Genomic DNA, 23,840 nt, shown 5'->3' with positions numbered 1-23,840 from the left:
CTGGCTGCCTGGGATTGGTACTTTCCAGTTCGTATTTGCAACAGGATCTGCTCACCCTCTTGTCCCTCTCTCCAGAAATCCAGAGGCGCCTCCGTCTAAAAACGAATGGTACCCTCCTCTCCGGGATAGGGATCGTTAGGTCAGTCAGTAAACAGTTTAGCTCTCCCCCCTCCTCAAAAGATAAAAGAAAGAGAGGGAAGTTTTATCCCAACTCTCAATGCAAAGAACCAGAATAAAAGCCTGGAGAGGCTCTTCTCCCACTTGTCTAATTACTGAGCTTCATCTTTTTGCCATCATCAGTGGATCAGGATTTTTTTTTAAAAAAAAATGTTCTGAATTAATAAAAAACGACAGGTCTTAAGTGGCAGAGGCTCTTTAATAGTCACGGGTTAAGAAAAATAAGTTTACTTCGCTTCTTCCGGGCGTCCCACCGCTAGGAACCTGCCTTACCTGCCCCAGAGAAGGTGTCAATGGGGAAAAAACCCTCTTTGATTCTGTTCGGACGGGGTAATTGGGTCCAGTTCGATCCGGGGTGTGGGTCCTGGAGGTGTGGGAGGCGGGGGGCTGCTCTCCGGATGACACCAGGAGAAAGCTTCCCGTCAAGCAAACCTGAAATGAGCATTTGATTTAGAAGCCCGCTCCAAAGACCCCCGCGCTTATCCTAACCCCAAATGCGTGTCAACCAAAACGTCTGAATATTTCCTTCAAACACGGAACAAGAAATCCCAATGCGCGCGCGAGGCAGGAACTGCGAGGAGAGATGAGGGGTGTCTCTCTACCTCCTTCTAGAGCCTGCTGAGCGGAGGATTAAGACCTATTTTCGGAGGGCAGGGAGGAAATCAATTCTCCCCAAAAGCCTTGTTTGTGTTTATTTGGACGGTGTCCTCGCAGTTTTGGAAATGATTCACCCAAAGCTTCGAAAGAGAGGGAAGTAGGGCGTGTGTGGCGGAGAGGATGCGGTTGCATGTTCTGATTTGGGCTACTTTTTATTCCTTTTTCTTCCACCCTCGGCCAGCAAGGTGGCAAGAGTGTGTCACCCCCTCTACCCTTTCCAAAACACGCATCCATCCCCCACCCCCTGGTCCTGAGCTTCAGGAGCCTTTTCCCTTTGGAAGCGGTGATTGCCAGGGACTAGAGCAAGCATCCCAGTCGCCTCGCTCAAGGCGCCCGTTCAATGCACAGCTCGCCAGCAGTTTATCTTAGCTTACTGTAAGTAAAAGTGGAGTGTCGGATCAGCGCAGCATTTGTTTCAGTTTCCTTCAGTGGGAAGGAGCTGGCGGGGTCGGAGGGGGTCTGCAGAGAAAGAGAGGAGTGCTCTCTAAGAGATTTAACCGTGGCCAAGCGAGGAAGATGCTGCCAGAGGAACCCAGTCTCTCTCTCTCTCTCTCTCTCTCTCTCTCTCTCTCTCTCTCTCTCTCTCTCTCTCTCTCTCTCTCTCGTGTGTGTGTCCGGGCAGCTCCTCTTTAGCTTCAGCGCGGGATCATGCCAGCCAACCTCGCGGATTGGAACTTTTTCCCCTGGGTGGGCGGGTGGGTGTTTCTTTGTAGGAAGCACTGAGATCACGCAAAAAGTTATCTCGCAGAGAAAAGGAAGGGGTTGCTGCTGGGGGGGGGGGGAATATGGGGGAAGCTGAACCCAGCAAAGGATCCCCTACTTCTCTCCTCTCCCCGCCGCCCAGCCTGGCCTCTTTCATCCTCTCCGGGTGCTTTTAAGGACTTCGCCTGCAGCCGGTGGTCTCTCCCAACCCGCCCCCCCCAAGCCCCTCCGACGATGCGCCTGCAAAGCAGCTTTTTGATTAAGCAAACAGAAGAGCATTGGTTAAGAACACACTTTAAGTTGTGTGTGCTGTGCGTGTGTGTTTTAAAGGTTCCCCTGGGACTGTGGACTCGGAATTGGTTAATAATGTGCAGTACTTGCTAAAATTGCTGACTTCCAGATGTGGGGGGGGGGAGGAATATCTTTCTTGTTTAGGACCTACGTAACCTGATTGGATTAGGACAGGCGCGTCACATTGGAAACCTTTTTGAGTGATGATTTAATTAACCATACAGTAGAAAGCTGCCTTCGCCAGGAAATCCCTTCCCCATTTGCATAACCAATCCCCACAGTGCAAAGGTGGAGTCTCAGGGCTTAATTTTCATTTTAATCTTTGCCAAAGTCCCCCCCCCCTTCTCCGCGAGCGCACACACAAAAAAGACTTGTTACCCCCATGAAATGCAAAGCTACACACTCAACTTTCTGCCCTTCAAGGGCCATCTGTGTGTAAGAGAAAGAGAGACGCTGTGTGTGTGTGTGTGTGTGTGTGTGTGTGTGTGTGTGTGTGTGTGTGTTTGATATTCTAATATACTGGTGCAGGTAGAAGTCAACCTGTCTAAATCTTAGACTGCAATCCTAAAGAACAGTTACTGTGATGCAAACCCCACTGACCACAGAGGGATTTGCTTCCGAGTAAACAAGCTTAAAGCCACAGTTGCGAAAGTCCGTGAAAGCTACCTATATATTTCATACACTGAATATGGATTCCGTCTTTATTCTGTCTGCTTGTTTATGTGTTCCGAGTCTTTTTGCACCGCACTTCGCCCGTATCCCCAGTACTCCTCTATACATCTTATCTCTGTTTCCGAACTGCCCCTCTGACTATCCTTGCAAGTGTGAAAAGAGAACAGAAGGTGGGGGGAAGCAATTATTATTTCCCCCCAATTCTCAGCCTTTGCATACACCCCAAGAGAAAAATGTCTCCCTCCCACCCAGAAAAAAGAGCAGCAGGGACTTACACACACACACACACACACACACACACACACGACATCCTCGCTGCATTCACTCTCAAGTAAAAGTTATATCGCCAGCAGAAGGTTTTGCCTCTAAGTAAGCGCGCTTAGCAGCTTTGAAACGCCCCTAAAATTTATTTATTTATTTTTAAGGACCAGGAGTTCATTGGCCACTTGTTATATATCTTCAGGGCTAATTCAGCGTCTTCCTTTCTACCCCTAAGTTTCATTATGAATAGTTTTGTTTTGTTTTTCCCCGCCTGCCCCATCACTCTGGCATCTGCAATTTGAAAGGGGCGCGAAGGAAAAGCAATCGAGGGAGGAAGCCCATAAACAAACAAACAAACGATCCCTAGATCTCTCTTTCCCTGCTGCAGATCCCGTCTTGCTCTATATAGCCGCGCGCTGCTGCGAGCAAGCCTGCGGGATGCGAACCCCACAGCCTCCGGGTGTCTCCTTGCAACTTTCAGTTCCTTTGAGTTGGGCTAGTTCTGTGAATGGTGTTCACCGTTTTCCGCCTCGCATCAGTAGGATTTAGCGAAGAGGATAATGATGCCAAAGACTTGATGGCTGGGGAGGGAGGGAGGGAAGGAGGCAGGCAGGCCAGGGGAGGGTGGAAAAGAGGGAGGGAAAGGCGGAGGGGAGGGGGAGGAGGAGGAGAGAGAGAGGGAGGTGGAATTTCATTTCTTCCACTAAAGCGTTCGCGGAGACTTCAAGGTATAATCTATCCCAGATCCTTCCTTTCCCCAGAGAGAAACTTGGCGATCACGTTTCCACATGATGCTCACGTTTGGCGCTCTTCAATTATCCCTCCCCACAAAGATAGGTGGCGTGTGTTTCAGGGTCCTCTCTCCTCTCTCTCCTACAGAAAAGAAAAAGAAAAAAATGTCATTAGAAGAGGCGTAACACGTCAGTCCGTCCCCAGGTTTGTGTTTCCTGGAGTGGCAGAAAGAGATCAGTCCTAACCTGCCCAGCAGGAATAACGGTCCCTTCCGACAACTCTTTCCGAGGCTTTTTGACCATTTTGTCCTCTCTTCCAACCAGCTACATCTCCCTGCACCTTTTTTTCTCCCCTCCTTCCTCCACTCCGCGGCTTTTTCATGCTTCTTCTTCTCTCCATTGCTGACCAAAACTACACACAAGACTTCGCAGGTACGTTCTCGGTTATATTTTCCTCTCTTTTCTATTTTTTGCTCATTGTTGTTCCTCCTATCCCTCTCGTTCTTTCCCTCTCCCCACCTCTTTTCTATTCTTTTTTTTCTTTTAAAAACAATTGCTGTCTTGGGGTCTGTTTTCCTTGTCTACAGCTAGGGAGGAAGTGGTGAGGTGGGGTGAGTTCTCATTTTTGAACTGAAATCTACATTTACTTGGGATCACTTTCTGAGAGAGAGAGAGAGAGAGAGAGAGAGAGAGAGAGAGAGGAGAGAGAGAGAGAGAGAGAGAGAGGAGAGGGAGGGAGGGAGGAGAAGGAGTTGTTTCTTCCTACAAACTGTTATTACCTAGCCTCTCCCAGGACATATACCCACCTGGCTTACCAGGTGGGAAAGGTTATTTTGCCCCCCCCCAACCCATTTTTATTTTACGTTTTATAGTTCCCATCAGGAGTAGGGAAAGTTCGCCTTTCTATTATTCCTCGGTCTGTTGTGGTTTTTATTTTTTTAGCAGCATTCCGCTCGCTTCTCTTCGTCCTCACGTTTACACATCTTAAAGTTTGCACGTACCTGTTAATGATTTTCAAGCTGTGAACAAGACCAACACAGGCACGGCTGGATAATAAGATTTTAGTTGGGGCTTTGCTTTAAAAAGAACTCCCAGCAAACCAGCCCCACCAAATGTATTATTAGCTTGCTGCTGCTCTTAGGGTTAGTGGCAGGCTTCTATTTTGTCTCTTCCAAAGCAACTAAGAAAGTTTTCTTTTCTTTTCTTTTCGCTGTTCTGTATGCTTAGTCAGTTTCATTTCTTGCTTTTATTTCTCTGAGACTGGGTGAAGTTAACACCTCAGCTTCTGGGATTCTCAACAAGAAGTGAAAGTAGTGACTGCAACTTGCTTAAAAGTCGTTTGTAGCAAAAAAAATATGTAAAGAGGAACAAAATCAGAATTCGCCCAGGAAGAGATGAGGGGTGGAGTGGGGGGACTTTGGTGAGATCCCAGTTTCCACAATTTTTAGCAACCCTTTAAAAAAAAAAGAATATCAAAGGGTAAGTAGGCAGTGAGAATCCTTGACGGTGATCCTCTCTCATTGGTAGATTCTTAGAGAATCTCGCCACTTACCCAAGGATGCTTCCAAGGACCAGGTTGTTGTTTTGAATAATTTCTTAGCCTCCTGCTAGATCTTTTCTTTTAATGGAGAAGATAGTTGCTACAGTTAGAAGTCTTCAGCAAACATGGAATGGGGTGCTGATTCCCTTCGCTCTTCCACACACACATTTCAGTGGCTCAGGATGGGTTCCTAGGCAGCTGAGTCCAAGACACAAGGCTGGCCTCGCTTGTGCCATCTTACACAGCCTTACCTGCACAACACAGTGCATTTGAAGCTAATCTCCAAGCCACACACTGCTGCATGGTTTATTTCATTTCATTTCTTTCTTAAATCGCCTTTAAAGTTAATAGGGAAACAACCGCATAAAAGGAAGGGAAGAAATCCCCCTCCCCTTCTCCTGCCAGATCTGCAAAGTTCTGCGTTGTGCAGCCCATGCTTACTCGTAAGTAAGTTCCCCTGACTTCAGCGGGTCTTGCTCTCATGCAAGTGCGGTGAGAGGTTTGCAGCCTAAAGAGACGAGCCTGCGAGTCCATTTCTAGATGGCAAAAGCCTAGTATATAAATAAAAGGGGGAAGACAAAAGACGAGGTTAGGATAAATTTGGTCCAGGAGAGCAAGGGTTAATTGTCCTTGTTTTACAGTTTGCATCTGCTACATCTTTTATAGTCTCTCTCTCTCTCTCTCTCTCTCTCTCTCTCTCTCTCTCTCTCACACACACACACACACACACACACACACACACACACACATCAGTCTGCCTTCCTTCTTTAAACTCGTCCTTAAGTCAGAGTACACTGGGTTGTGGTGGTGGTGGTTGTTGTTGTTTGTGTTGTGCTGTGCTGTGTGGGTGCATGTTCTGAAGCTACAGCGTTTCCTTAGATCAGCTAGACAGCGAGGGGTTTCCTCGTTCCCCAGTTTTGACAGTCTTAAAGCTCACATCCAGTTTGCGGCCGTGTCAGCGAGAAAGTGCACTAGTTTTACAAGACTGTGTATGTGTGTATGTACACACATACACACACAAAATATTTTAAAAATGAGATCCACTAATAAGAAAGTCTCACAAGAGTACTTTCACATCTCTCCCCAACCCCTCTTCCTATTTTCTTTCTAAAGAAGGGAGGTTGAAATTACATTTGGGGAGGGGGGTGCTGGAGAACCATGTGCAGGATATTGCCAACGTGACTTTAAAAGTGTGAGAAACGTGGGGGGGGGGGGAAGCGAGCGAGAAGGCAGATAAGCCTGTTCTTCTGCAGCTCTTATCAGTTCGTAGCCATATACTTTCTCTCTCTCTCTCTCTCTCTCTCTCTCTCTCTCTCTCTCTCTCTCTCTCTCTCTCTCTCTCTCTCTATATATATATATATATATATATATATATATATATAATGGTGTCATTATTGTTATGCAAACAAGACACAGCGTCGTGAGGTCCTCAGTACTTTTCGGAGGAAAAAAAAATCCGGCCAGCAATTTGAATCAAGCAACGTGTGTGTTTTTTTCTGTTTAAAAACTCAGAGAGAGAGACAGAAAACAAAACCATTAAAACCGAGTGCATTCCCTCTAAGGGTCATGAGTCATTTCTGAAGATGTAATACTTGCGTGTGTGTGTGTGATCACTGGTGGTAGAGGGAGAGATAATAATAATGTTAATAATAATAATAATAATAATAATAATAATAATAATAATAGGAGGTATTTTGTCTGTTAAAAGAAGAGCATGCATTTCCAAGAAAGAAAAAAGCCACCCTCACCCCCAGCCCAGACACTTCCGAGGAAGGGCGAAGGGAGAGCGTGTGTGTTTTTTTGTGTGTGCCGCTGTGTGGTGCGCAACGCGAGCGCTGCTGTGCGCGGCGCCTGGGCTGCTCGGGGCGGGGGTCCTTCTTTTGTGCAGGGTGGGGAGGTGTCGGGGTGGGGGTGGGGGTGGGGGTGGGGGGTTGCCTGTGGGGAGAGCCTCTCCGCTGTGTCCGTGGGCTCCCTTTGGCGCCGCGCGTTTGAACGGGATCTCGCCATGCCCACCCGGTGCCTCTGTTTGGTTGCTCCATAGAGTCTGCGTGCTGCTGAATCAGGGAGTCGAGTCCATGCGAGCTGCCATCTGATCCACTCTTATCAATGAAGCAGCAGATCATGGCGGATGGCCCCAGGTGTAAGAGGCGAAAACAAGCCAATCCAAGAAGGAAAAACGGTAAGGAGAGAAGGGAGCCGCCGGGGGAGGGGGAGGGCAGAGCGGGGGAGGGGGAAGCCCTCCATCAAACTTTTTTTCCTTCATTGTTTTTTTTTCTTTTTTCTACTTTGGGTCCTGGCGACACTTCGAGACGATTGCCGACGGAGGGGGGGGGGAAAGGGTTTGGAGAAAAGGCAAGGAAATATGAAGGGAGGTGTGCGTATTGGACGACGCGGGGGGGGGTGTTGCTAGAAAGAAAGCAGCAAAAGCTCCCCCAAAACCCCCCCAATGCCCGCGGTGGGTTTGGAGCAGGGCGATCGCTTGCGCCTCGGCGGAGAAAAGAGAGAGGAGGAAGCGGGGGGGGGGAGACCCACCGAGAGAGAGAAAGAGAAAGAGACGGAGGGAGGGCGAGCTAGAGATCTGTCCGTCTTGTTTGTTGTGTATTTCTGGAGCGGAGAGAGCGAGAGTTTCAGGGAGCCCGAGAGAAAGTGAGCGGCAGAGAGGATCGGCGGTGGGGGATCCCAGGGCGTTGCTATTCCTGTGTGTGTCTGTGCCCCCCCCCTCCACGAGCGCTCCTTAAGATTTGGTTCGCTTCACACATACCCTCCACCCACCTTTTTTTTTTAGAAGTCCGATCAAAGTAGGCAGGGGGGGGGAGGTCCCGGGGCTTCCTTGGAGGAGTTGATGGCGGGGGGGGCAGATTCCTTAAGGAAGCAGAGCGGGGGTGGGAGACTCCAGGCGCTGAGAGAGGAAGGAAGAGAGAGAGGAAAGGAGATTCCTCCTCTCGTCGCCCCCCCTCTCTTCCAGTCTCCGTCGCTTCTCTTGGCTCAGGGCGTTGGGAAAAGCAGAAAGTTTCTCGGGGCGAGTCAGCTAACGGTCCCGGCTGCTGCGCTCCTGCGCCGGCGAGATCGCCCAGGAAGACCCGTTAGATTCCTCTCGCCCGCTCTCTTTCCTCTTCCCCTCCTTCCTTCCTTCTCTCTTTCTCTCCCTCCCTCTGGCCCCGCCGTTGTCTCTTTCTTGTTTCCCTTTGATCGCTGCCTTCCTGGCCACAATCACCTCTCAGCCAAGCCAAGCCAGCTTGCCTCTCTCTCTCTCTCTCCCCCTCCACCCCCCTCCTCCTCTCACAAGACCCAGGAAAAGCAAAAGAGCTGAGGGTGAGTGAGAGAGAGAAAGAGAGAGAGAGAGAGAAAGAAAGAAAAGAAAAGGCACTTTGGAAAACGTCCGGTAGTTTTCACGTTGTCATGACCAGATCCTTGTGTTGTGGGGGTGGGGGGGGGGGGAAGAGAAGGAGGGAATGGACACACCGAGAAAGGAGGGGTGGATTACGGGGGGTGATCTTTGAACAGCTCCATTAAAACACACACGCAGGAAAACCTCAACCGCTCAGCCAGACCCTGGGAAAAGCAGAGGGGGGAGGAGGAGGGAGAGCAGCGTGAGAAATCTGGAGCCGAGCGGGCGGAAGAGTTACTTTTCGGGGGCGGCCGAGGAAACTCCCTCTGTCGAGCAGGCAGCAGTCGGGAGGGTCGTGCGTGTCCCGCGCGTGGCCCTCTCTCCTCTGATCGCGGAAGAAGCGGACGGAGAGGGAGGGGGAGTCCTGCGCGGCCCCGGGACATATCCTGCGTCGGATGTTGTGGGGGGGGGGTCAGCACCCCCCTTTCTCTCCAGGTCCTTCCTTTCTTCTTTGACTCACAAGTTCCAAGTCTCCCCCCCCTCCGCGCAACTAAACACTCGCACACTCCAGCCCCACACCATTCCGCATGGCACTTCCTTGGCCCTCACTCTGAGCAACTTTTCTCTAGAGAGTGGGGGGGGGGAGTTGAGCATGAGGAAGACACTGGTGTAAACCCGAACCGATGTTACTTGCAATATTTTTGGGCTGGGGGAGAGGAAAGGAAAGGAAACACAAAGAGAAAGGTCGGTTACAAACAAATGTGGGCGAGTTTTTGTGCGTTTTCCCGGTCGCTGGGGAGGTGTGAGAGAGGGACTTTTCAGGGCAGAAACTCCTGGCGAAGTGCGCCCCACGGGCTGCCGTGTCTCCACTCACCCCATCCCACCTCCCCGGGGCTGCTTTCCAAAAAGGCAAAAAAACAAAGTCTAAACAATATACTGTACAGTATTCGGGGCATCTTCTTCTCTCCCCCCCCCCGCTTTTCCGCGTTCCCCGTCACTTTCCCTTTCAGCCTGGTGCCTGCCGTTATTTAAGGTGGTCCTGGCGAAAGAGGCACTTTTCTTGCCCACCCGCTCCCACCCGTCGCTTGTAATTTAGCAGACGTTTAAAAGCACTCATAAGCTTTCTTTCACCTCTTTCGTACGATGATTATTATTATTATTATTATTACTAGCTGATTTGCTTACATCCACTGTCTGTTGTAGGGCTTTCCTCTCTCCCCCCCTATCCTTTACAAAAATGTTAAAAGAGCAAACCTTTTATGTCAACTATGCCGTCCTCTCCGCCGCCCCCCCCCCACCTCCCGCGCCACACACACAGGATATGTTAAATATCACATGGAATGAGATTCAGGCTTGGCATTCTTGATTATTGGGAAGGGTGATGTGGTTCAAGCCACCTTCTTTCTCTTCCTCGTGCGCGTGTGTAAGACTGTTAGCTTATCTCCTGAAAGCGTGTCCACTGTGGTGTGGTGAATATCTGCATGTATGATCTATCTGCATGTTCAGTGTTTCCTCCTGACAGTTTGTTCCAGGAGAGAGAGAGGTGACATTAGTGGCGTGCAGATCAGGCATGAGATGCATGCAGGAAACACAGGCATCATTAGGGCAATGCAGAAAGACCCCTGAGTAATAGTCATTCTGCTCAAACACCCCCCCCCATTCTTCTGGGTGTCTTGAGAGAGAGGCAGGGAGCGCCTTTTGCCAGGTGAAAGTAACCTGTGTCTTTTAGACTCTGCAAACTTCTTCTAAAGTCTAACCACTGTTTGACTCGAAGTGTCAAACCTGCGAGGATGGTGTTGCACTTAAAACCAACCCACAAAAAAGCAGACATCTTTCTCTGCTTGATGATGCGCGTGTTTTCTCGTTAAGCCATGTCTCAAGTGAGAACTATTCGAATTTTGAATAGCAGGTAGATACATCAGGGGTGTGTTTTCTTCTCATCCTCCTCCTCCCCCCTCCTCCCTTCTCATCTCTCTCTCTCTCTCCTATTTTTTCCTCGACAAACACGTATTGGCCCCTTTGGGATTTGCTGGGGATTTATCTGAACGGGAGTGGATTTCTCTCTTCCACCCCCTTCTTTTGGATTCCTGGAAAAGATGTCACTTTGCTGTGGTTGTGTTTTTCCTGATAACATTACACAGAACGGTGCTAATCGGAATCAGGGAGAAGAAATTCAGGGGCAGCTCATGAGAATCAAAATATTTGTGGCTTCATTAAAAAAAAGAGGGGATAAGCTTTTTTAAAAATAAAAAAGCATAAACAAGACTGATGGAATTTTATTTATTTGTGCAAGGTTTGTTTCCCCCCCCAAAAAAAAATTATTTTTAAAAACAAGGGCAAATCATGATGGGCAGAATGAAGACCTTAAGCAGAGGTTCGGAAAGCATTCGGGGCAGTGTGTGTGCACCTATTTAAGTTTTAAGATGAAATGCTGCTTCAAATCATGATAGGCTTGTTGTTGTTGTTGTTGTTGTTGTTGTTGTTGTTGTTTTCAAGCGAGCAAGTTCCTAAATTGACTTAGAGCAGAGAAGGAAGTGGCGTGGGAGTGTGATGCGGAGATGCCCGGATTTGTGTGGCTGAAATGAGGGCAGAAAGGGGGAACCGTTTCCTTTGAACGTGGTCTCCCTCCAGAGGAGCTGGCGCTTGTAGGAGCTCCGAAGAACCCGCAGCAGTCCAGGAATGCCTGTCGGTTTTTCAGGAAAGTTCAGTCAGATGATTCCCAGTCGCCTGACTCGCTGTGAATTGAAACACTTTCTCTCTGCGAGCAGGAGGCAACCCCCCAAGCTGCCTTCTATTTGCTTTTTTTTTCTTCCCTCTCCCTCTCCAACCCCCTACCCCACCCTCTGCGTCCCCCTCCCCTCCCTTCTCTGCCCCTGGGAGATCCACCACCATCTCCACTGCCAAGCGAGCTGCAAACTTCCCCCAAGTTTTTGCTCTTGCTGTGGCGGCTGATGCTTAGGGTTATGGGCCCCCTTTGGAGAGGAAGAAGATGCTGCGACTGATGTGATCACGGGGTGACCTCAGTCCTCTCCCCATCAATTTTCTCTCCTGTCTCTCTGAGAGATGATGAGGATTAGGGTTTAGGCTGGTTTGAGGGTTTTGTTTTGTTTTGTTTTGTTTTGGAAAAAGCAAAAGAGCCACGGGTTGGGGATTCGGATGGCAAAGTTGACTTCCTCCGCCTCCTTCTGCCCTTAGTGAGGGGTCCCTTCACAAAGTTCTTCCCGATCGCTTAGAGGAATGGGAGCATGGCCCGCGTGTTCCCCGCCCCGCCGCCCCTGATCCCCAAAAGAGCAGGCCAAGCAAGCGGGCAGCCTCGCTCATCTCTAGTGTCCGGGAACCAAACTGACAGCAGCCTCGACAAGCCTCTCGAGCGGCTTGCCAGATCCCCAAAAAGATGGGGGGGGGGAGAGAGACGAGGGAAGATTCCCAGCCACATTCCCAGCTGAGAAATAACATCTTTACGGTGTGTGTGTGTGTGTGTAGGGTGCAAATCTGAGGGCAACGGAGAAAAACACAGAGAGCAGCAGAAACCACAAGCGAGTGGGATGCTTTTTTTTGGTTGGTTGGTTATATTTTCATTTTTATTATTGTTATTACTTTTTGGACGTTTCAGGAACAGCTGGGGGAGTGGTCCCAAGGCAAGCCTTGTTGTTGTTGTTGTTATTTTACAAGTGCGAAAATCGACAGCAAAGGGATCCTTTGAGTGATCTCTGAAGATACTGCATTCTCCTTCTCCCATTCCCCCCAAAACCCGGCTCTCGCATTTGTGTATTGCAGACACACATATATGCCTGCTTCTGTATATAATATATGCATCTCTGTCTATATGAATGACACACTCACGTGTGTGTGTGGCACTCCAGAGAAGAGGCCAAGGTGTGCACCGCCTGTCATCCTTCTCACACCCGAGCAAAGCGAAGTGCCCGGAGAACACAAGGGGCTGTTTTCCCCCTGTCAAGGTGGATGTATTTATTTTAGTTTGAGGTTCTTGGCGGGCAGAGATGAAAGTCCTCAAGAGAATCTGTTAACTCTCCTTTCCCGTAGATCAAGTGCCGTCTAAAAACGTGTCGCCTCAGAGTTTGGGACTCGTCTTAGAAAGTCGCCCCCCGCCCCGTCTAATATTCCCCCCACCATTTGTCGTATATTCTCTCCCCCCCCTCCAGTTCTGGATCTTACATATGAATTAGGGAAATGGAGTGGAGCCTTCTTCTTTTTTAAACACTTAGGGTTGGAAAATCGCATGGGAGTCTAAAAATCAAGCTTTGTGTGTATTGAGGGGCAGTGGGGGGGAGACTCCCTAAGGGCTGGAAGCGAATCTCTCTACCTCTCTCTCTCTCTCTCTCTGTCTCTGTCTCTCCCTCTCTCCTTTAAAAGTGGGAAGAGTGTTGATTCCCTGAAAGGCATCAGGCATGTTTGGCCTCCAGAGCATCTGGGCAATCTGCATTATCCCCCGTTTGCTTCTAAGGTGCATTTTCTCCTCTCTGAAAGGGACGCCTTTGTCCTCTCCTGCCCACCCACCCACCCCCCAGCCGCAGCCCTCACCCCACCCCACCCCCAAGCCCGTTGGGCTTCCCAAGGTAGACCCTATTTTGTGCCTGTCACGCAGCGGAGGGAGTTTGCAGGTTCGCAAGTTGCCCACAGACAATTGATTGTCTGCCCTAATGTGTTTCATTTACATGTTTATAACGTCAATAGTGCTGGGGTGTCCACCGTACCATTCATCCAGGCATTCTCACAAGGGTACAATTGTCTGAATGGCGAAGTCAGACACCTTTTTGATTGCTCTTTAGTTGTCTTTTTTAGACAACTAGAGAGGAGAGAGAGAGAGAGAAGTCTCTGAGGCAGAAACACTAGTTGAAAACGTGCAGCAGTAAATGTTACCAAGAAACAGATGGGGAGGGGAGGGGGAGGGAACCCCCCTCCGATATCTAAACGAAACCAACAATTCCAAAGGGGAAAAGGAAGGGGATAAAACCATGATTCCCCCCACCACCCAAAAAAAGTCTCATTAACTATTTTTGTGCGCGGGTCTGCGCCTGTAGTTTCCTTTACCGTTTTATTATTATTATTTTTAATCAATGGATGTTGACACCCGCCCTCCCCGTTCTTAAAAGCTTAGGATGCCAGCCTAAGGACAATCCTCGGGAAGGAAGCATCCCTGAACTCCGAAAGGTTTGCTTCAGTGTTAGGATTTGGCTGCTCCACGAGCCACCCACCCCCGCCCCAAATCAATGCACGTGTGTGTGGACTATGGATACATATTTAGCGATAGCAGCGCCGCTGCGCGCTGGGACGGATGAGGAGGCAGCTTCTGTCTATTTAAGCAGCAGAAACTTTGCGAAGCTAAGTTCCCAGTGGTTCCTCGTGGAAATGCCCTAGGAAGAGGCTAGGCTTTCTATTTGGATTTATGGTTGCAGAACCTAAATTCAGCGAAGTTGGGGTTGGGTCTGAGGCGTTGCAATGGCAATGCAAACCATTATTATTATTACTACTACTATTATCAGGTGTGTTGGACCATTTCATCTCCTCTTTCTCCACCCCACCCCACCCCCGCCAAATGCTATGCTGTCTCTTCTCTCCTGAGGTCGCTTCTGATGGAGGCGAGACTGGATTAGCCTCCTTTGCCTCCACCACTCAGCGGCCCTATCTTCTTCATTCATATCAATTAGATGTCTAATGTAGCCCTATAGAGCCCATATGGAGGCACCAAGGAAAGGCAGGTTTCACATTACACTCCGAAGAGAGGAAGGAGGCGGAGGGGTTGGGTGGGTGGGCGCCATTCCCTTCCACCTCTAAAATTAAGACAAAACCAGAATTATCCCACAGCTGAGAAACAAGGTGGCTTATTTCCTCTCCTGGTTTGGAATTTTATTTTATTTTATTTAAGTGAAGAAATCGAAAACTTTGGAAGAAAATAAATGAATATTTGAGCTGTAAAAACAAAACACCATGCCTGTTTTGTGGACGGCTTTTTTTATTTTTATTTTCTCGTATGCCTACCAGGGAAGACACACACACACACACACCGAGGCACACACACAGAGCGAGTAGCTGCACCGTTAGCTGAACCCCTGACACGGCGGTCTTTTGAATGCCTTAGGTATGATTTCACTTTCGCTCACATCAATGCTGACCTGAATGCCTTTCATATCTGATCCGCTGTGTCTCTCCCAGTAAACATCCCCTGAGGGGAGAACAAAGAAAGGGTCTCTTCTTCTTCTTAATCACAATTCAGTCCATTCACCCGCCGGCAGGCTAGATTTGCATTCTGCAACAGAAAGCCAAGATGAAAAGAGAGAAAAGAGAGGAGAAAGAGAGAGGGAGAAGAGAGAGGGAGAGTGGAAAGGGGGGAGGAAAGAGAGGAGGAGGAGGAGAAGGAGAAGAAGAAAAAGGAGGAGAGGAAGAAGGAGAAGAAGAGAGGGGGCAAGAGCAGAAGGGTGGAGGCTGAGTCAAATAGCTGAGGTGTTTGTAGCTGTTTGTTGGGCTTCCCCTAGTTACAAGCCTTATATAGCTGCCCGGCCTTCGCTCTTCTGACAGGCAGATAGTGTTACAAGATGGCATGCGGGTACTATTCATGGCCACTCGCCGCGAACACTTGAGGTAGAAAGTGTCAGGGAGGGGATCAAATGCCTCTCTCACCCTCCATGGACAAGGCTGCCGGCAGTCTGGGGCTGCAGGGCAGGTGGGCGCAGGTCGCCACACGTTTGGCCCTGAGGGCTCTCCGCGCCTTTGGCTGCCTGGCTTGGTTTCCCCTCAAACCTAGGCGCACGTTGCCACTCATTCCTATCTTAGTTTCACCTGGTCGGGAGCTTCTAAGGCTGGAACCCGAAGCAGTTGACACCAAGACCTACTACCCTCTGCATGTTCAGCCCTCTCCCCGCCCATCTTCGCGGTCCCTGGGACTTACTCCCCACAGAAGCGTGTGCTTTAGCATCGCAAACTTGGAGGAGAAAGTTCTGCGCGCGCGCAAAATAACTCGGTTGCTTTCGGATCATCCGGGTGCTGCTACCTGCAAGTCAGGACTGCGTTGTTTGCAGAATCCCTGGCTCCCACCCCGAAGTCATTACATCGGAATAGCAGCCACAACGCCACCTGATATTAATAAGCGGGTTGAGGATAGGAATGTGGTCGCATAACTTCCTCGGAAGAAATGCCCCTCGTGTTCCTCATGGCATTGCTTGCAAGCAAACGTGGATGCATTTTTGCGCGATGTTCACTCTACACGGGATTAAGCAGGAAATCTGAATAATTAAGGACTTGCTTAAATCAGTCTAAGGGAGCCACGATTGGGCCCTAGCTTGCTTACTGGGAAGTCAGTCCCAGTGGGATTTATCCGGACCTAATCTGCAAGGCTTTGCATCCAAAGTTTGCGGCCTGATTCCACTTCTAAGGAAGGAAGTTTCATTGAAAGGAATCGCACTCCCATTTAAGTGAACATGTTCAGGATGGGCTGTTAAACTTCCTAATAAGTATATTTAAGATTGGTTAAACATTCACCTGTAAATCAGTGCGATTTATCTATATAATGTGGGGGGGGGGTGCCAGCCCGACCATTACACACACACACCCAATTTCTATTTACAAAAAATTAAACTTGCTTTAAGCAAATCCATTGACCTGTTATTCCCCTAAGCACGCATTCTGAGAAGCTGGCTCTGCTGAATTGAGTGAGACTTGCTCCTATGCAATGTCCTTTTTGGTTTGCAAAACTAGTTTGAATCATCAATTAAATGCATTAGTACTGTTCGGTACTGAAATTCTACTTTCCCCAAACCGATTAATCAACCCAGTTGCTGGGTTTTTTTAACCTACAATAATCCGTGACTCTCCACTGAATCGATTAATCTCTTTTATTAATAGATGGATAGAGCACAGCTAGCTCTTACTGTTCCTTCTCCATGAACTAGGGGAGATGGGTTAGGGAGAGAGATGTCTGGTCTGGTCCATAAGAGGGGGAAAGGGGCATAACTTGCTCCTAGTTTCAAGCCACAGATAGTGAACGGAATCGAGGTGCTGGTCAGTAGACCCAATCATAGTATTAATCGAAGGGGGTGAAATGAAAAGGCTTTAGCTTGGCCTGTTGTTGCTACATAATCTCAAATTTGCAGCAGGAAAGCACACGCACAGGTATCCTAACTTTCTCCTAACTTATTGTGACCAGGTGCTACATCCTAGCCCAATCCCTACTTTTGTTAATTTTCGAAAAATATACTTATCTTTTAAAATCGATTTCTATAACACCAACCACATTTTGAATGTTCCCAAATTATTGTTAGGTTCTAGCCATGCGCGCGCACACACACACACACACCGTTCTTTACTAAGAGAGAGATTATTTATAACTAGATCTTGCTTACTGAGAAGTATTTAAGCCCTTTCAGGGAGAGCTGTCAAATTTTGCCTGTGTTCTTCGTCTCCATTTGCAGCAAGTTTTTAAAAAAGATGGAGAGAGAAGAGGGGGGAGAATATGCAACTGCTAGGCTTGAAATAACTGGGCTAGAAGAGCAGAAATCTTAAGTGACAACTTTTCAAGCACACTATCTCTTGGCTACCAACCTGTCATTTTTCAGGGCCACCCCGCCCGCATTCCCCCCTCCCTTTTTGGTTGTTTGTAGCGGTTAAAAAAAGAAAGATAGTAACAGCTTTTCTTCCCTCCACCCCAATATCTCATCAGCAACTAGATTAAACGTTACAGGTAGGTAGCCGTGTTGGTCTGAGTCGAAGCAAAATAAAAAAATTCCTTCAGTAGCACCTTAAAGACCAACTAAGTTTATATTTTGGTATGAGCTTTCGTGTGCATGCACACTTCTTCAGATACACATACACTGTATCTGAAGAAGTGTGCATGCACACGAAAGCTCATACCAAAATATAAACTTAGTTGGTCTTTAAGGTGCTACTGAAGGAATTTTTTTAGATTAAACGTGCTAAAGGAAACGAGAGGGAAAGAGAGAATATGTTGGAAGAGTGTGAAAGGAGATCTCCTTTTTCTTAGAGATGCTGGGGCGGCCTTTCTCTCCCTCTCCCAAAAGGAGCGCACCCCAACTTGGAGATGTTACCGGTGGAAGGAAGGAGGCATGTGACACAGATTCCTGGTTTCCACCAAAAGATTTGCAGAATTTGAAAAAGAGATTATCTCTGCACCTTCCACCCCAGACTCTCACCCCTCCTCTTTTTTGTCCACCCCTATGACCCAAGCAGTGGAGGATTTAGGCAGATTTACTTCAGTAAACACCTTGAACACTTGGGGTGAAAGCATGAGCCTGTTTGGGGGGGGAGGCTTTTGTTAAATGAGGTGCTGGGATAATGCTTTGCCAAGCAGCTGTGATATTAACTTACCCAGAAGCGAGGTTTTATTTTTTTGGGGGGGGGGGAGCTGTTTAACTCCTCGCATGCCGTTCACTTGCACTCATCAGATATGACGGCATGTTCTCTCGGGACTTTTATCTTCGAGCTATGACTGTTCATAAATGACACACAGAGGGAAAAGCCTGGCATATTCCCGTGCACACTGTTAAACCAACAGCACTGCACACTTACAACACAGTAGGTGCAGCAGCAATCATCTCTTACACGCTCAGCTGCGAGCAAGTTGCGTTGGATTCAGTGGGACTGACTCCTAAAGGACTCATCCCCTAGGATCGCGCTGATCCACGTGGTGTAGGTGTGGATTTGAAGCTCGAGTTAAATGTGGGATTTCTAAAGCTTCCTGCAACCTAGCAAGAGAATTTGTGGCAAGCAACTCTAGCTTTGCCCTATCACCAACTTCCCAAAGGCAGGAAGGTGCTTGTCTTGCATCTTTAACCCGTTTCCATGATTATGGAATTATGGCTTGCTGAGGTGCCTCAGTCTTGGAAGCAGAACAGAACCTTGACTTGTTCTCCAACTCAGCCCCGCATAATTTTCACTCTGGTCCCAGAGAACGAGCGGATTTGGGTTCAGGCGTCTTGGCCCCGGAGAGACACGTGGGAATGTCACTCCTTTCGAATTCAGAGTTGCTCTCAACTATCAGGATGCATAGTTTTTGTTATAGTTTCTACAGGTTATTTTATTTCCTTCTTCCTTTCTTAAAAAAATATATATCGCCAGGTTTCTTTCTCTCCACCCTCCCTCTTCTACATTTTTGGGGGGTGGGGAGGGGGGCATTCAAAAAAACCCTGTAGGTGTCAACGTTAGAACAGCCACAAAACGTGTGAGAAAGTAAAGGGTATGAGACATGACAGAATTAAAGGTGTTTGCTATGTTGTTACCCGTGTGTCAAGTTGGCAAACCTCCCTTTTGTCACAGCCTCCTGGTGCTTTCTGATAGCGTGCCGATCATTTTCTTGCTTTCCCTTCTAGGTTGATGCAGCAGTTTTGAACCGGGATGCGAGTGGGATTGTGCGGGCAGGGGGCTGGGGAGAGGGAGAGGGAGAGGGAGGGAGAGAGAGAGAGAGAGAGAGAAGGGGAATGCAAAATGTGGTGCGCGCTTTACTATTCCTGCAAGCCTGGCTCCTCCGTGTCGTCTCTCTCTCTCTCTCTCTCTCTCTCTCTCTCTCTCTCTCTCTCTCTCTCTCTCTCTCTCTCTCTCTCTCTCTCTCTCTCTCTCTCCCTCTCCCCACGCAATCCCTGACTCCAGCTTCTCTCTCAAGGAAGCCTCCTTCCTTGCCTGCTTTTGCCTCTCAACCCCAGAGCAGCAGCAGCAGGCGCGTTTCTAGGATCTGGCAATGGAGCGCAGCTTGGCAGGAATGCCAACTGCCAAATCATCCCATAATTATGCTTTATGTCGTTTTGGATGAATAACCGAGCATGCAGTATTCCTTTGGAAAGGGGTGGGGTAGGGGCAGAAATATCTCGAAAACCAAGAGCTGTTTAAAACAAGCCCTCACCTCAAATCTACCTACCTACCTACCTACCTACCTACCTACCTACCTACCTACCTATCTTCTAGAATTTAAAAAACCTGGTCAGGGTCACCGTTGGAGAGCTGAATTAAAGTGATCCCATTTGTGATCTAATTGGGGTTGGCACCGGCCGTTGCGTTAGCAATAAGCGCAAGGCAGCAGCTCGTCCGAATCCCAGAAGCGCAGCAATCGCGATCTGGCGCTGGAAACCGGAGCTGCTGCGGGGGGTGGGGGCTGCTGCTGCTGGTGATGGTGATGGTAGACTACTGAGATGTGAAACGTAGCTTCGATCCTTCACCGTCCTCTGCGCACCCCAGAACCACAAGGCCCCTCTGCCCAGCTCTTTTAACTCCGTGCGTCGCGGTTTGAAAGCGGGATAGTGGGACGCGCCAGGACAGGCGCGCAGGCTGGCAGAGCAACTTGCGCATCGTGTCTCCTGCCCGTAGCAAAGAGCCCAGCCAGGCGCTGGTCCCTTTCTAGACTGCAAAAGTATACCTTACCTCCCCCCAGCCCCCCGAGCCCCCGATTGAATCAAGAGAAGCGGCTTCAGAGCCCCGTTAGAACAGCTCTGCCTAAACAGGAGCAAGCCTTCCCTCTCTCCAAAAAAATAATCACCCATCCTATCCTATATTTTCATCTAATCCGCGCGGGGTCCAGGAATGCGTATTGGGGGGGGGGCGGGACGAGGAGCGTTTACATATGGGAGGATAGTGGGACGGGTGTGCGTGTGTTGTTTTTGTTGTTGGGACTCACTTGGCAGCGTGGAAAAGTTGCAGCTCGAAAGAGAGGCGAGAATGTTGTCACCTGCTTAGGCGTTGGGGAATCCGTTGTGACTCCGTATTCCGATCCGAATTTAAAAGTGTATTTGTGGGAGGGGGGGGGACTTATACAAATAGTGTGCTGTTTGCAGCGAAGGGTGACAAGAGTTGGATGTGTGTGAAAGGAGTTCAGCCTGTGACGTCCTGGAATTGGGACTGGTTTTGAAGAATCCTTTTATACGGACGCCTTTGAAACAGGAGCACATTCGGCGCGCTGGAGTTTTCCAAGCGTATTGCTACCTTTAGTCTTCTTAGATATCCAGTGATTATGTGGAGAGTGTTGTGCTGTGTGCGCTGGTTTTCCTCCCCCCACCCTTTTAACCCACCAACGCACACTTAACATTCTTATTCAGTGGGTGTTAGGCTAGTTCGACTCTTTCCACTTTCCAGCTTCACTAACGAACCAGAGTTGATAGGGTGTGTATGGTTGCGAGCAAGCAATTAATTAAAACAGAATTGGAAGTTCTTTTACTCTTTGTTATTGGGGCACTGGAGGAAAGGGCGACTGGGGGTGGAGGCGCGGAGAGACGGGAGAAGTAAACTGGAATAGATTATCACCACATCAGGCTAGAGACCAAAGTGAGCTCGGCAGAGAGCGCGTTTTTCTGGGACAGGCCGGCAAAAGCCCTTCCTTTCTGCCACCGCGGGAGCTGGGCAAGAGGTGCATCGCTGTGATGCACTTGGAATGCGCTTGGAAACGTGGCAGTGCGTAGTTGTTCTGCGGTCTATACTTCTGCCTCCTCACATTTTCTCTCCCGCTTCCTCCAGTCGCACACGCCATGGATTTGATTTTGGGTAGGAATGAACCCCAGGCAAGGTGCGAGGCAAGAGGAAGAATCAGTACCAGGACGAGGAGATGTAGATACTGTATTGCAGAGAGCCTCTGACCTGGATGGTTCCGTCTTCCTCCTCCTCCTCCTCTAACAAGTGGGTGGATTTCAGCCACTTCAAATGCTTCGGCAAAAGACTCTGCTCGCTTCAGGTGGCTCCACCAAAGAGCCATTAGTTCATGGGATCCAGAGCAAGGTCTCTAGCTCGTCCTCCGGGCTTGGCTTGACACATGGTGATGCTGGCCTGCACTTCCTTGGCAATTGCAACAACAGGCCAGGCCAGGCAGAACTTGTCCCGCTGGATCCTTATCCTGTCAGTTCCACAGGTGTTGATGACAGCCCAAGCAAGATTTCTTTGATTTCTGCCTTACTTGGCCAGTCATATATATGACAGCCCAATTATTCAGGCTCCCATGATTTCCCCCTTCCTCTCTGGGGATTAAATGTAGTTGCACTTCTTCTCCCTGACCTCCATGTGCTTCAAAAAGGCATAAATGCCAGCCCTGTTATTAGGCAGGCCCCACTGGCCTCTTAGGCTGCAACTATGGACACTAGGCATGAGGAACCTCTTGATGTGGTTGGACTTCATTTCCCATCAGCCCCAGCCAGTGCAGCCAATTCCTAGGGATGATGGGAATTCCAGTCCAGCAACCTCAGCAGGGCTACAGGTTTCCACATCTCTGCTGTGTCCGTTTACCGGGGAGTAAGTCCCACTGAAATCACTGAGGCTTACTTGTAAGTTACCATGACAAGGGTGTGCAGGGTTGTGCAGTTAAACTGATTTCCTATTTAGCTAACAAAACAAGCAAGTGAAAACATGAATTGAAATGGAGTGGAAGGCTGTAGATTGCATGAGGACTAGCACCCCAGCTTTGAACTGTGTTTGGTTGCAAGGGAAATCTGTTGACACCCATTAAATTCATTTTCAAGGAGGTGTGCTTGCATCTGAGTCCCGTTTAAATCTGTGCAACTGTATGGGTTTAAGCAGGCTGAATTTAAAGTAGGTTCCATGTATGGACAACCAGGGTAATTAAAAAGTAGCAGAAAGGGGTGAATCCTACACTGCCGGGCATGGTTACAGTCTGAATGATCCATCTAATCTGCATTCTTGACTGAGAGCACCTGGAAAATTTAGCAACCTGTATTATATGATTGGGGTGGAAGAGAGTGTGTATCGATGCCTTCTCTGCTGTAATATATGGGTGTGGCATCTGCTGTGGGGTATACCTGTACTGTATCTCTAACATCTAAGTAATATTTGTAATCGTGCATTCAATCATATATACACAACAAGTGGTTTGGTAGGAACTATAATTACAAAGACTACCTATGCTTTAGGGACAGGGAAACTGAGGCACAGAGGCCTGGTTTAAGAATACTATACTGTACTGTACGTTTAAAAAGAAGTTCCAGTTCAGGCTATTGGAGAAGAGGCGGGTAAGAAAGGATGAATGTGGAGGTGGAGGTTCAGGACTAGAGTCAAGTAATAGAATCATAGAGTTGGAAGGGAACCCCAAGGGTCATCTAGTCCAGCCCCCGGCAATGCAGGAAACTTTTGCCCAGTGAGGCTCGAATCCCTGAGATTAAGAGTTTCATGCTTACTGACAGGCATGGTCGCAACATGCAGAAGTATGGAGGTGGTGGAGGACCTGTAGTTACTCAGTGGAGAGGGAAGGTATTCTGTGTGCACACCAGGGAACATCTCAAGACCAAGGCCTGAAAATTTGCCATGGTGTGCAACTAGGGCTCCAATTCAGTCCCAGAGAGGAGTTTCGGTTCTCTTACTCATCTGGACAACAAACAAGCGCCTTCGAGTTGCTGTTTCAAAAGGGAACTGAGTCTCTGCCCCCAACTTGCAGGAAAGTTGGGGACCATAGCACTCAATCTACGCAGGCGCCGATAAAGAAGCCCAGCCCAGGCATCTAGAATGAGGGACAGGGATCGCCTGGCAACAGCTTCTCTGATTGGCCGGGGTGCTTCTCAAACCCTAACCCTACCCCGCGCTCCGCCCCTCTTCCCACGCCCTTCGAGCTGCTGATCAACGGCAGATCGTCAATCCATCCATCCCTTCCCTCCCCTTTTCCCACGCGGATCGGATAAGGCTGGTTCAGCTCTTTTAATTCTTTGTCTCTCCGGCCAAAACAAATAAACCAAGGCGAGTTTTCGAAGTTTTTTAGCGTGGCAAAAGCACGTCGTCCTGGACGGAGGTGATCTGGTCTTTTTCAAAAAGGGAGCAGCTCCCACACTTTTGTGTGTGTGTGTGTGCGCGCGCGCGCGCGCAAAGGAGAAAGGAGGCCAAAGCGGCTAATCTGAAGGTCCGACATGACCCCGGACACTTCGGGAAACGTGCGGAGTTTTACACTTGCGCGCAGATAAAAGTGCGAGGTGGTAGGAGCCCCCCCCCTCGCTTTGTGAAACCCGGGCCCACGAATGATACGTGTCAGTAGGTTCTTTGATAGGGCTGCTGGCCAGAGTGTTTTTGTGTGCTGTCAAGCTGCGATGTCGAACAAACACCTCCTCTGGGACAGAGTGATAAATGCAGAGACAGGCTGGCTTCAGCCAGTCTCTGCAATCTCTCCATCCCCGTAAACTCGGCCCCCTCCTCCTATTCAACACCCTCTCCTCCTCCCCTCTCCCTAGGAGCCAGCACACACACACACACACACACACACACACACACAGAGAGAGAGAGAGAGAGAGAGAGAGAGAGAGAGAGAGAGAGAGAGAGAGAGAGAGAGAGAGAGAGAGAGAGAGAGAGAGAGAGAGAGAGAGAGATCCCTTCTCTCTACCTGAGATTGACGTTTGCAGCCGAGGCTCCTGGGGATTTCTGGCGTGGCAAGCCTGAGTAATTATTGCTACTCTCGCCCGACCCCCAACAAGTCTTGATAGGAAACTAGCAGCTTGCTTTTTGCCTACCTTGAAGCCTCCAGGACTCTTCCTGAGCTTGCAGC

The 23,840-nt window shown here is 49.0% G+C and overlaps 1 protein-coding gene and 1 long non-coding RNA gene across 5 annotated transcripts in view; one reads left to right on the top strand and one right to left on the bottom strand.

Moving 5' to 3' along the window:
- Positions 1 to 2,928: 2,928 nt before the first annotated feature.
- On the bottom strand, positions 2,929 to 5,705 carry LOC132592752 (uncharacterized). The gene is made up of 2 exons (XR_009558259.1): positions 5,473 to 5,705; positions 2,929 to 3,633 (listed from the first exon to the last, which is right to left on the bottom strand). It is a non-coding gene; the product is annotated as an uncharacterized LOC132592752 (long non-coding RNA).
- The window catches only part of ZEB2 (zinc finger E-box binding homeobox 2), a 168,117-nt gene continuing 147,832 nt past the window's right edge, over positions 3,556 to 23,840 (top strand). Inside the window, exons 1-2 of one of the 4 annotated variants that reach the window (XM_035131064.2) lie at positions 3,556 to 3,696; positions 7,073 to 7,210. In XM_035131064.2, coding sequence (XP_034986955.2) covers positions 7,138 to 7,210 — 73 coding nt within the window. In that variant the 5' untranslated portion in view covers positions 3,556 to 3,696; positions 7,073 to 7,137. Of the gene's footprint in view, positions 3,924 to 6,490; positions 6,514 to 7,072; positions 7,211 to 23,840 lie in introns of those variants that run through there. The other 3 variants (XM_035131055.2, XM_035131075.2, XM_035131084.2) reach the window with 3 other exon arrangements.

This window comes from Zootoca vivipara, chromosome 1 (assembly GCF_963506605.1).
Source record: "Zootoca vivipara chromosome 1, rZooViv1.1, whole genome shotgun sequence".
Lineage (NCBI taxonomy): Eukaryota > Metazoa > Chordata > Lepidosauria > Squamata > Lacertidae > Zootoca > Zootoca vivipara.
The sequence above is the reverse complement of the archived record's forward strand: the minus strand, read 5'-3'. Positions and strand labels throughout refer to the sequence as shown.